Source organism: Chlorocebus sabaeus, chromosome 9 (assembly GCF_047675955.1).
Source record: "Chlorocebus sabaeus isolate Y175 chromosome 9, mChlSab1.0.hap1, whole genome shotgun sequence".
Classification (NCBI taxonomy): Eukaryota; Metazoa; Chordata; class Mammalia; order Primates; family Cercopithecidae; genus Chlorocebus; species Chlorocebus sabaeus.
The window spans coordinates 100,763,168-100,776,753 of NC_132912.1; the positions used below are offsets into that span (position 1 = coordinate 100,763,168).

The following is a 13,586-nucleotide window of genomic DNA, read 5'->3' on the forward strand; positions in this document are numbered from 1 at the left end:
CAACTTGCATGCCATGAATGGCAGCAGGAGGCAGACAGGTTTCTGAGAAGAAGGGGGCAGGTCCACAGTTAGTCCCTACCTTCAGGCCAGGGAGGGCCTGACGGCTGGGTTTGGGCTGCCAGCACCATGGACAGGAGTGGGAACTTATGGTGCCTTTTCTTGGCCCACCTATGGCTGTCCATGGACCAATTGGGGTGCACTTTCTCCTCTCTGAGGCCCATAAAAGCCCTAGGCTCAGCCAGAGCTGGGCATATGTCAGGACAACCAGCTGCAGAGAGGAGCTACCCACTCCAGGGCCCCCTCACTGCTGAGAGCTGCAGAGATGACTGATGCCTGCCTGCAGAGAGAAATCACCCACTCTAGGGCCTCCTCCCTGCTGAGAGCTGCACAGATGATGGAATGACCAGCTGCAGAGAGGAGCTACCCTCTCTGCTAGGAGCTGAATACTCGACAGGACACCCTGGCTACAGAAAGGAGTTGCCCCATGGGAGACTGAGCTGTTCTATCACTCAGTGAAGCTCCTCTTAGTCTGGCTCACCATTCACTTGTCTGACTACCTCATTCTTCCTGGTCACAGGACAAGAACTTGGGACCTGCAGAATGGCAAGGCTGAAAGAGCAGTAACGCAAAGAAGGCTGAAACATGTCCCTTGTTCTCTATGTTGTGGGAAGAGAGAAGGAGAGAAGAGCTGTGACCCTTCAGAGAGCTCAGATCTAGGATCTCCTTGAGTCAGGGCTGTGACTCCCTCTTTGAGACCCTGCAGTTCCCGGCGTCTCCAAGCTTCTAGGTGCCACCATGTTCCCCAGTGCCAGACAGAGAAGCTACCTGCACCCAGTCCAGCCATAGCCTTGCAGAGAGCAGGCACCCATGCCAGCACCTGGAGCTACCCGCCCTGTGGTAACAGCCAGCGTGTCTGACTGCACAGTGGCTGGGCCCTGCACTGGCTCACACACCCCTTGCCAGTCCACGTCTGACTTGTAGTCTCCCTTGGAGGTGTGGGATCCAGGCTGGTGGTGTGAGCTGAGCACAGCCTGCCAGGGCGAGTGGGCGGAGCGAGCCCATCAGGCCCAAGCAAAACTTGGGCAAAGGTGCCACCAGCCACAGGTGTCTGGCTAGAAGAGTGACACCCTAGAGATCCTGAAACTCTGCCACCTTCAATAAAAAAGACTTTCAACCAATCAAATTTTTAAAAAGCAAGAAAGGAAGAGAAAATCATTGAAAACACGGAAATTGAGAAAACAAAATAACAGAAACAAGTTTAAACATATTGATGTTCCCATTATATGGAAGTGGACTAAACTAATTGGCAAAGGGACGTAGACATGGTCAAACATTTGGAGAAACTTAAGCTATACATAGGCTGCATACCAGAAACACACATAAAACATAAGGACTTTGAAAAGTTCAAAGTTAAAGTATGGTAAAGATAAACCTGGCAAATACTAACCAAAAGAAAGCTGGAATAGATATCATGTTATCAGACCAAATGTGTATTTAGGGATGGATGAGGTCACTTCTTGACAAGGGGTCCATTCACCAGGAAAATACAATTGGTAAAGTTGCACCTAATAAATTAGCCTCTACATGTATAAAACAAAAATTGACAGAATTACTGAGAGAAATGAACCGCCATAGTAGGATATTACAAAGCAAGCCCCTCAGTTATTAATAGGCCAAGCAGAAAAAAATGTAGTAAAGATTGTCATTTGAATAACACGATTAACAAGCTTAATTTAATGGGCATAAATAGAATATTATTCTACTTTTTACCATCTCTGCGAACGCAAGCAGGTCTCTGGACCTCAGGTTCCTCATCTGCAAAGCAGGGACGACACTATTTACAGTGTTTTCGTCAAATCTAAAGTGTCATTGGCAATAAGACTTACCATGATATTACATATCTCTAGGCAAAGAAGAACTCTGCCAGTAAACGCAGGCTGCCAATTCTAAGTCCCATCTCAATTTTAGAGATATTAAAATGTAAAAAAAAAAATTGTGACTTAGGATCAATTAAATGCTGCATCTCATATGAACTGCTTGATGGTTAAAATGATGGTTAAAATGAGATGTCAGTAAAATACCAGACACGTGCTTTTCCTTCTCTCTATGCCTCCATAACTGTAGGCTGCAAGCAGGTGAAGGTAAACTAGGGAAGAGCATGGTACAAATCTGAAGTGGGAATGTTCGTTTTTAGCTTCCACACATCCTTTTGTGTTCTAGATACCCGCACCTCGAAAATAACCTCAAAAGTTTCCTTAGAGGGAAAATTAAGTCAGAATCACAGCAAAATGATAAGACCACCTGCTCACCAGGTCAGTAGGACTGGAGAAGAGAAGGGATGTGTGAAGTAAAACACAGGATGGGGAAGCTGGCGTCAGATCCGCCCCCTAGAGCAGCAGTGATGCTGAGTGGGAGCTGCGTATATTCCAAAGAGCAGAGCAAGAATGAGGAAGGCCCGGGGTGCAAGGCCAGGGAGGGTCAGCCTCAGCTCTCTCCTGCCCTAGGCCTAGGCCTCTGCAGCCTGCAGTGGGGCCCATGGGACTAAGAAGGTCCTTCAGCCAGCCCACCGCTTAAAAAAATGGGGAGAAGACAGACTTCAAGGAAAGCGATTGGAGACACGGCATACGTCTACTTTCTAAATGGATGAAAAATTCAGACTACTAAATGTAGCTTTGCCGTTTTCAGCAGAGGCATTTTTAGCGTTTTAATTATATCACTATTTTTGAATGGCTTTTTATATAAATACTCTTCACTACTTTGTGAAAATCAGGTTTTTTTGTTAAAAGCCTTTTTAAAAAAATAAATTTAAAAACAAATGAACAAAAACAAATAAGCCTAAAACTATCTTTGACCTAGAGAAGCCTCTGTCCCCTTGGTAAACAGATCTACAGGCTGCCTGTCCTTCCATGGCCATCGAAATGCCACCTCCAGACCTCTGTGATTCCCAGCTGGAAGTGCCCTCGACCCCTCTGACCTCCAGGAATGCCTGCATCTCTCTGGTGGCACTGGTCACTTATGACCTCATCCAATTTGGGTGTGTTTATCCCACCAAAGACAGTGAGATCTTTAAAAGCTCTGAATTCCCTCTCTCCACCTCCAGCCACTCATAGCACTAGGTGTCAAACAGTGAGTTGCCGAGTGAATTAATTCGGATAGTCACCGAGGAACAAAGTATGCTTTTAGGAATTCTTTACAAAACTCACATGGTTTTTTCTTTTCTTTTCTTCTTTTTTTTGAGATGGACTCTTGCTCTGTTGCCCAGGCTGGAGTGCAGTGGCACAATCTCGGCTCACTGCAACCTCCGCCTCCTGGGTTCACACCATTCTCCTGCCTCAGGCTCCAGAGTAGCTGGGACTATAAGCGCCCGCCACCATGCCCGGCTAATTTTTTGTATTCTTTAGTAGAGACAGGGTTTCACTGTGTTAGCCAGGATGGCCTCGATCTCCTGACCTCGAAATCCGCCCGCCTCGGCCTCCTAAAGTGCTGGGATTACAGGCGTAAGCCACTGCGACCGACCTTCTTTTTTTGTTTGTTTGTTTTGAGACAGAGTCTCTCTCTGTCGCCCAGGCTGGAGTGCGGAGGTGCAATCTCGGCTCACTGCAAGCTTGGCCTCCTGGGTTCACGCCATTCCCCTGCCTCAGCTTCCAGAGTAGCTGAGACTACAGGTGCCTGTCACCACACCTGGCTAATTTGTTTTTTTGTATTTTTTGTATTTTTAGGAGAGATGGGGTTTTACCATGTTAGCCAGGATGGTCTCGATCTCCTGACCTTGTGATCCACCTGCCTTGGCCTCCCAAAGTGCTGGGATTATGGGTGTGAGCCACCGCGCCCGGCCCAAAACTCACATGTCTCTATGACAGGGATTGACATTGATTAAAATGAATACATTTGTTGGTAGCATATTTTGTTTATTGTTGTGAAATTATACAATAGCACAGTTAAAATTCTCTGAAGTAATGGCCATCACCTCTCTGAAAAATGACACCAAGCATTCAACCTTTTATCTCGTGTTTTAGTTTTCTATGGCTGCTTTGAAAAATTACAATGAACTTAATGGCTTACAACAATACACATGGGTTATCTTACAGTTCTGTACATTAGAAGTCCAGCATTGGTCCTGCTGGGCTAAAATCAAGATTGGCAGGGCTGCGTTTTCTTCTGGAGGCTCGAGGGATAAATCTGTTTCCTTGCCTTTTCCAACTTCTGGAGGCCGCCCACATTCCTCGGCTCTTGGCCTCTCCCTCCATCTTCAAAGCCAGAATAGTGGGTTGAATCCTTTTCACACAGAATCACTCTGACTTCCCCTTCTGCCTCCCTTTTCCCCACTTTTAAAGACCTTTGATTACATTGGGCCTACTCAGATAATCCAGAATATTCTCCCCATTCCAAGGTCTTTAACTTAATCACTTCTGTGAAGTCCACTTTGCCAGGTAAGATAACATATTGGTGGGTTCTGGGGATTAGGATGTGGCATTTGGGGAGGCCGTTATTCTGTCTACCACGCCAACTGGCTCAGTTGCTCTGTGTGTGTGTGTGTGTGTGCACGTGTGTGTGTGTGTCTGGGGTAATTACATAGGGGCCTCAGACCTTTGAGCTGATCAGGAGAGTATGTAATTTGGGGTGAGGGGGTGGAAGTGGAATTCTGCCCATTGCTCCTGGCTGCCCAGGACTGGGGAGAAGGAGGTATGGATGCGGCAGTGAGACAGCTCTGGCAAACCTGCCAGGCACTGCTGAGTAACCTTTTTAGAAAAGTTTTAAGAATGGGCTAAAAAAAGCCCTGGCTCCTGCTCCAATTCATATGTATTAGCATTTAATTAGTATTTAATTTAATTGGTATTTATTAGTGTTCAGAATCAGGGGCAGTCCATCCAAAACCACAGCAGAAGAGCTGGCACACTGCAATCATTCTTCCATGATACCAACAACAATGAAATCTCAGGGTTAAGGGTGACCCATTTAAGAAATATATTTTTGCAGAAGAGGCTTTAGAGGAGGCCCTTTCAGCAGTTTGAATCAGAAAGTACTGAAGTTCCTCAATCCAGTTTTAACAGCAGCAGCTTCCTTTGCAGATGTAGAAGAGGCCCTCTTTTCCTTCTTGGGATTGTTAAATCTACATTGACAAAGTTCAGACCCTGGAACATATTTGGCTCTACACACAGTAGGTGCTTGAACAGCTGTTGAGCTGAATAATCCAAAGCCTTTTATTTCTAGGCTATGAGTAAATACAAAAGGATTAGATTGGAAGCAATTTGGTGATATCTAATAAAACTTAAAATGAACATATCCCTGACCCTGCGGTTCTACTTCTTGGTATCCATCCTAAAGAAATATTTGCATATGTGTGTAAGGATGTACATGCAGTGTAGTGGAATTTGCAATGGTCACAGATTAGAAACAGCTTAAACGTCACTTGAGGAATGGCAAAATGAATACAGTACATCCATACTAAGCAACTTTTTAAAAAGCTACATCTATATGTTTGAATATATTATACAGTGAAAAAAAGCAAGTTTTGGAACAATATGTATCAGTGTGATTTCTCCATAAATTATGTATTTTATAATATATATACATAGTAGAAATGTACACAACATAGACTCTTTCTCCCTATGTCTCTGTCTCTCACACACTCTCTCCATATACATGACATAGAAATTTCTAGAAGCATAAACAGCAGACCGAAAAAGTTGTTATTCTGGGAGGGGGCTGGGATGGTCTTGAAGGAGTGTGGATTGGTAAAAATGGATTTTTACCTTCACCTAGGTTGTGTGTTTTTTTTTGGCAACAAAATGTGCTTAAGTGTAATTAAAAGTAATACATATATATATATATATATATTTTTTTTTTTCTTTTTTTTGGAGATGGAGTTTTGCTCTTGTCATCCAGGCTGAGGTGCAATGGCATGATCTTGGCTCACTGCAATCTCCGCCTCCCAAGTTCAAGCAATTCTCCTGCCTCAGGCTCCCAAGTAGATGGGATTATAGGCACGTGCCACCACGTCTGGCTAATTTTTGTATTTTTAGTAGAGACGGAGTTTCACCATGTTGGCCAGGCTGGTGTCAAACTCCTGACCTCAGGTGATCTGCCTGCCTCAGCCTCCCAAAGTGGTGGGATTACAGGCGTAAGCCACCGTGCCTGGCCAAAAGTAAAATATATTTTAAGTAAAAAAAAAGAAACAGAATGAAATAATTTAACACTTTAAGATAATATCAAAACTCATTATCTAATCTATTAAAATGTTATACAAAACAACAATTAAGACTGAAAGTTCAAAAATATTTATACTGATTTTGTTAAAAGCATATGTGAATGTGTGCATATATGTATATATTTCAATATGTCTCTAATTATATTTATATACATACTACATCTACCTATTATTTACCATATCTATCTACAAATACTATATATATCTATATACTACATGTATGTATATATACTTATAATAAAATGCATAAATGCTGCTTTGGTTAAATCATGGATAAATGTGTCTTTTTAAAAATCATTGTTCTTATTATTTATAATGGCAAATTTATCTCCTATATGATTGTGATTAATTTGGTAATTGAATACAATTTGCCTTTTAAATAATTAAATTAACTTTAGTAAATTAAAAAGTTTCCTGACATAGTTGCAAAATTAAGAAAAACCTAAAACACTGCTTTACAGTATGTAGCATCCCTTTAAATGAAACCCTTCCAAGTGTGAAGAATGTGTTACGGTTTTATCAAATGAATAATCTTTGGGTAGAAAAATGGATCTAAATCATGATTTAAACTTTACAACCACTACAATCTTTCCATTTGAGCAAACTCCTGTTGGAAACTGAGATGGTAGGGGTGTTATCTCAGACCTCTGGGGATATCCCAGGAAACAAAAGCTGCTCTAAAGGAATTGTACAAGATTGACACCAACAGGAATTCCTTTCCAGACTCTGTGAGACTGTAGATTGGGTGTTTAGTTCCACTGAGAAAAGGAGAAGCCACTGGGCTTTCTATTTACTGGAAAACTAGTCCTGAAGATCCTCAATGGTCTGTGCGTGCGTGGAAGTTGCCAGAGGTGATCAAATCTTCCCCTCACCCTGCAGGGAGCAGACTGCAATCATACACCTGCCGGTTAACAGATAAGCCCTCCATATGCGGAGGCACTCGCCCAGATGTGCAGAGGATCCGAGCCGGCCCAGTCCCTCCTCCCCCATCCCCGCAGAACAAAGGGCGGTCATTTCCTGCTCCTCCCAGAGTCAGAGACATGCACACGCCTTCCATCACAATTAACTCAAGAATCTGAAACACAACACAAACCGACCCGCAACACGCTCAAAATCAATGCTGTCAATACCCAGAACGAGGACACCGAAAAAGCAACACAAAACAAACCTATTCAAAGAGTAAATACTCAGAGCAACAGGGCTCCAGTCAGACATACTACAAGGTCAACACATTCAAGACAAGTTCAAGTACGGAGTGCTTTATAAACAGAAGAGCTGGCTGTTCTACCAGGGGTGGCAAAAGTAAATGCTTTCAGGGGCCAGGTAGTGGAAAGGTCTATAAGGTAATAGAGGGTGAACCTGTTATGAACTGGACCGTAGGTATCCCTGATAAAGGCTACAAATGCAATATTTCAAAATTTCAACTCCTGCTACATGATTCTTACACAGAGAGGTGACAATCAGACAGATAATAAAACAGAATTAAATATAGGTTTAGGGTGGATGAAATCTAGGGGTCAAAATCAGAAATGTTGCCAAAAAGTCCACATGGGATGAAAGGCAGGGCAGTGATCCTAGCTTTCATTGTTTGAAAAGATAGTGATCATTTGGTTTATATCTTCAAAGGCAATAGCAAAACAAAAGCTAAAAGAAATAGCTTATTAAGCTCTAATATGAGGGATTCATATTAGTCAAATTGGTTCTTGACATAAGTAACTATCGAGCTGGATTACAATAGGATTGCCACGTTCCCTCAGATGGCTCAAAGTAAATGGAGCCTCTGAATACTATAGGTGTGGCCTTATTGTAAGGCAAGGGGTGGACAAAATGACCTCCCAAGACCCTGATTTAAATATGTCTGTATAGTCCATTTTTGGTTATCCAGCCCCAAAAAGGAGACAGTGACAAATCATCCTAAGCTGAAGATAATAAAAAGTTATATTTGCCTTTGGAATGTATTTTGGTACTCAAATTAGAATGTGTCTTTCTGATGCTCTGAGAATTCACAATGCTTCACAACAGCCACAAAGAAAGCCTGACCTGGAGCTGGGAGACTGCCCAATTTTGCCATCCTGTCTTCTGTGTAACTCTTGTTCTTTGCTGGGGGTGAGCAATAAATATCATCTTTCAGAATAACATCCAGCAGCCCAAGCTTTCTCAGACAGAGGCTGCCTGGGCTCAACCCTGCCCTAGAAGAGACAGGGCTCTCTCTAAATGGCTGACTCCACATCAAGACCCAGGACGGTCTAGTTCTTGTTTCCAGAGGATGACTCCAAAGTCCTACAGGACCCATATAAACAGCAAGCTACACAAGGTTGAGACTTCTAAACCTTGCCGTCAGTGCAAATGATGATCTAGCTTCCCTGCCACAGAGGACACAAAGGCACATTTCTTGAAAGAGAAAGCGAAAAAGACTTCATTGAAGAGGAAGATGAAATGAATGTCCAACACTTGGAAAGAAAGAAAGAAACTGAAGGCTCAGGAGGTGCAGAAGCAATCCCCTGCACATCAAAGGACTGGCGGGATAAAGACCTGCACACAGAGCCCACATTTACACACAGGCTCAGGGAATTGACCTCAGCGAGTGGGCCCATGGGGGCACATATCACTTCGTTTGACCTGGAAAGGACAGGCAAACTGAAAATCCTGCTACCAAACAGCTCTGCTTCTTCCCAAATAGACCCAGGCCAGCACCAGCCCTGGGGCCAAGACCTTCTCTGCTAGTTCTGTTCTTCGCAGCTGAAAGATGAATCATGAGGAGAGCAATGCAACCTGTGCCTACTATTTCAGCATGCCTTTGAGAGAGATGCTGTGGAAAGGGGAAAACGATAGCAAAAATAATGAAGTATGCTGTAAGAGGTTCTTTGCATCCTCCTTTAGGAGGTGTGCTCGGCCCTTTGCACCCTTTCTTTCCTTCCATCTGGAACCATGGGAAAAGAGTGCAACAGAGCAGGGGGGACCCAATGGGTCTCCTGAAACAGCCAGGGGAGAAGGAGGGAAAGCCAGACCATAAGAAGCAGCGTTGGCTGCTCAGTGTAGTGGCAGGGGCTGGGAGAGGGGTGCAAGGTACTGAAATCAGAGACAGCTTCCCAGTGGAGACAGGGAGAGGCTTTCCATGCTCTGGGATCTGGCTAGCTCCTTCCAGATGTCCAGGTCTCAGAAGGAGAAGAAAATAGGGTGAAGACACTTTCTGTTCATATCTCAGGTCTTACTTTTTTCCATATTAACTTGTGGGAATACAAGAATATACCATCTTCCAAGATGAAAGGAGGGCATAATAGTTGCAACTTGGGGGGCGAGGAGGAGGAGAGAAGGACGGTTGTCCTGCTTTTCTCTGTCCTTTTTCAGTCCCCAGGGTCTATCAGGGGAGGCCAGGGTCGCCAAGTAGGAGGCAGGGCAACCATCCAAACAGAACGTCTCAGAGATGCATCAAAGTCCTCTAACCAGAGATTCTGGCAGAGTGGCACACGGCTCTGGGAGTCAGGTTGGGCATGGACTTAGTGAGGAGGGTGTCTCCCTGATTCAGAGAGCAACTGGACAGTCACAGAACTAGACACAGGCAAGGCTGATTGACTGCAAATCTGCTCAGGTCACCCAAGGTAAAAAGAGTCATTACAATGATTCCATTTCTCCTTCTCTGTCATATTCAGCTCTTTAGTTTTTTCCTTCTAAAAGCCCAGAACTGTACTGTTCAATTCAAAAGTGACTATTTTTAATTAAAATAAAAGAAAATTTAAAAATTCAGTTCATTGGTCATACTAGCTACCATTTCACATACTCAGTAGCTACATGTGGCTGGTGGATTCCATACTGGACAGCATCAACACAGAACATTTACATCATCACAGAAAGTGCTTCTGGACAGCACACCAATCTAGATCTAGAAGGCCTAGAATTGAGTAACTCTACTCTTTGCAGGGTAGAAGAAATGAACAGACAAAATAAAAACTGTACTTTACAAAGAATCTTTTCTATACATCTCACCACTAACCCTCATGACTACCCTGTAGATTTTAATATGCCCATTTTATTTAGATGAGGAAAGTGGGTCTGTGTAAAGTAAATTGCATAAGGTTTATAAATACTGGGTTGGCTACGGTTAGAATTAAAACCAGGTCTTCCAATTCCAAGGTCAAAGCTTTCTACTGTTACATGCAATTGCTGCAAATAATGTTACCCACCAGTTACTTTAGTGCTACCAAAAAAGCTCGGGCCTCCCAGAATGAGGTCGACAGGCCCCTGTAGTGTTTTTATTGATTGACTGATTTTTGAAGTGATAACGAAACTTTGTACAGTGCTGTTTGGCAGCTGTAGAGTTAGGAAGCCTTGGGGTTCAGATCCCGACTCATCTACTTACTATTTACTTAGCAGAGAGCAAGCTGCTTACTGTCTCTGAATCCCACCTTCCTTTTCTCTCAATGGGGATGACAATACATTTACTTCATAGTGCTGTTGGGGATGAAATAAAATGAGGGATGTGAAATGAGATGATGCATAGTGCCTGGCACATATTAGTGCTCGATGCACAACCTTTTTTTTTTTAGATGGAGTCTTGCTCTGTCGCCCAGGCTGGAGTGCAGTGGTGCCGTCTTGGCTCACTGCAACCTCTGCCTCCTGGGTTCAAGCAATTCTTGTGCCTCAGTCACCTGAATAGCTGGGAGTACAGGCGTGTGTCACCATGCCCAGCTAATTTTTGTATTTTTAGTAGAGACGGGATTTCACCATGTTGGCCAGGCTGGTCTTGAACTCCTGACCTCAAGTGATTCACTCATCTCGGCCTCCTAAAGCATTGAGATTACAGGCGTGAGCCACTGCACCCTCAGTGCACAGTAATTATCAATGGTGATTGGCAGAAATTTACAATGCACTGTCACATGCAATAGCCTATGAAGGCTTCAAGACAACAAGCCATTACAGTTATTCCCCTTTTTACAGAGGATATCTCTGAATCTCAGTGAGTAAGAGACTGAAGGTCATACAACTAGAACGTTTACATCTTAGGGCATGAACTCAGGCTATTCGGATTCCTAGTCTTATGCTTTTTTTGCAACCCAATGTTGGTTTTCAGGAGAGAAGGGAGCCGTGGGCACCAAGGCATGTTCAGCAGAGGTTTAGCTGTCCCTCTTAATTTCCATCTTCCCCCCTCTTCGAAATGGTTAATTAATGTTTTCTTAGTCTTACGTAAAGTGCTGTGCAAAGGCAGCTTTGAGCATCCCCTTCTACCATAATTGTCACCCTTAAGGCCTTCCTATACAGAGATTCTACAGCCCCACTGGTAAAGAAGTAATACCTGCATAATCAAGTAGGCTTAAATATGAAGAGAAGAGAGTGACTTAAAGCAGAGCATTCCAGTTTTCTCCCTGAAAAGCCTGTGGATCAAACACCCTTCTTCCAAACTTCCTTCCATCCTGACTCACTGCAGTAGCAAAAGGCGAGGCCACAGCATCCCAGAACCCCAGCTGAGCCCAGCAGACGACCACAGACCTATGAGAACGTATGTTGTTGCAAGTCACTGGGATTTGGAGTTGTCACACAGCCTTATTACAGCAAAAGCTGAGGGTGGGAGGCACTTACCCTGCCACGACGATCTCAAAGTCCCCATCATGGTCCACATCAGTAACTGCCACACCATAGTTGAGCTGGGTGGGATTACTGTCATAGTCAGGGGGCAGAACTGAGTTGGTGACTGCAGTGAACATGGGTTCAGCCCGCTGGGACCCCTCAGTGATAGGCAGAAACCAGAGCAGCAGCAGGAACATCCTGGACATCTGAAACCAAAAGTGACAAACGTTACTGAAAGAACCTGTAACCAAAGCAACCCCAGAACATTAAAGTCCTGGGTACACCCAGAGTGCCTTTCTCTCCTATTCATGGAGAGCTTGGCAGTGCCTAGGCTGCTGCTTTTCCACAAACCCTGCCCTACCCTGCCCATCCTCCTTGAAACTGCAACCTCCTTGAAATGGTGTAATTTACTTATTATTACACTTATTATTTATTGTGTGCCTCCCTCTGCTAGAGTGTAAGCTCCACTTGGGCAAGGATCTCTGTTTTATTCACTGATATGCAGCAAGCCAAGGGTAGTTCACATAATAGGCACTTCTTTCCTTCATTTATTTCATATTTGTGGAAGGAAGGAAATGAGGGAGGAAGGGAGGGAGATGGGGAGGGAAAGGTATAAATACAAAGGCATTTCCCACACTCTGGGAGAAAGACTGGGAGAATGAAGAACATAACAGCTCTCAAACAATGCAGAGTTTGGGCGAGACCCTCATGAGTATCCAGATCTAGAACAATAGTAGATGCAATGAAAGACTGTTCTTCTGTGGTACATACTCCAGAGGTAGCCAGGGGGAATATGCGACCTGGCAGGTTCCTCAAGCCAAGATCCCTCCCTAGGGCAGCTGGCCATCACCTCCAGACCAAGAAGCAGTCAGTTAGGGAAGGCGTTCCAGCAGGATCTGGCGGGTAGCACATCATTCACTTGGAGAAATTAAACCACTGCGTGCGTGTTTCATTATAAATTAATTATGTATAATGCATTGTATAATTCATTATTATATCTCTAACATAACTCGGGGTGTTGCCAAGTAGCCTGGTGCCATGGGAGCCAGTGGCACACACCCAGGAGACAGATGAAAATGGCCAAGGAGGTGGAGGGACTCCACCTCCCTTGAGTGAAAGCAAGGGAGACACTTGGAACGCTGTAGATGGCACCACCCTGAGACTCTCCCCGCAGGCCTAGAATCAGCACTCATGGAATGTTTTAAAGGCTCTGCTGGAAGGAGGCCCACAAAGGCTGCATGGGTCCAGTCCCAGCAGGCAAAGCGGTACTTTCCTGCCTTCAGAAGGTAGCAGACCTATTCTAGATGGAACCTTTCCTGCTGGCTTGTCAGTGCATCTGGCAGCCAAGAGCAAGGCTAAGTGAGGCTGATGTCTTAATGAAGGGAAGAGCAAGGAAGATCTGAAGACTGTCTCCCCATATGGAGACAGATGCTCCTGCCAGCAAATGAGCTTGCTGTTCAAGGACCCAGAGACCAAAATGAAGGGCCTGGGCACTGCCTTCAGAGTCAGACGTGATTCAGGAGCCTCTTGAATGCTTTGCTGGAGAGGCTGGGGAGTGACACAGGGGCAAGCCTCCAATTGCAGGGCAAAAACTGGGAAGGAGGTTCTTGTAGTGTGTTCAAAGGGCACATGTGGGGTGTGGCACTACCAAACTGCGGTCATTCCAAATTACAGAGATGTCTGAACGAGACAGCATCTTCTGCTTGGTTTTCTAATCACTAAAGACAAATGCATCATGAATCACTACAAGAGCTTTGCAACTTGGCAGGAACTTTGATTGGATAAAGGAAATTCATAATTGGATTAATGAGCAGCT

The 13,586-nt window shown here is 44.3% G+C and overlaps 1 protein-coding gene across 3 annotated transcripts in view; it reads right to left on the reverse strand.

Annotated features, from left to right (window-relative positions):
* The window catches only part of CRTAC1 (cartilage acidic protein 1), a 165,684-nt gene that overhangs the window by 134,698 nt on the left and 17,400 nt on the right, over window positions 1-13,586 (reverse strand). For all 3 annotated transcript variants that reach the window (XM_073019241.1, XM_007963771.3, XM_007963774.3), the window contains exon 2: window positions 11,783-11,976. In XM_073019241.1, coding sequence (XP_072875342.1) covers window positions 11,783-11,976 — 194 coding nt within the window. The remainder of the gene's footprint in view (window positions 1-11,782; window positions 11,977-13,586) is intronic.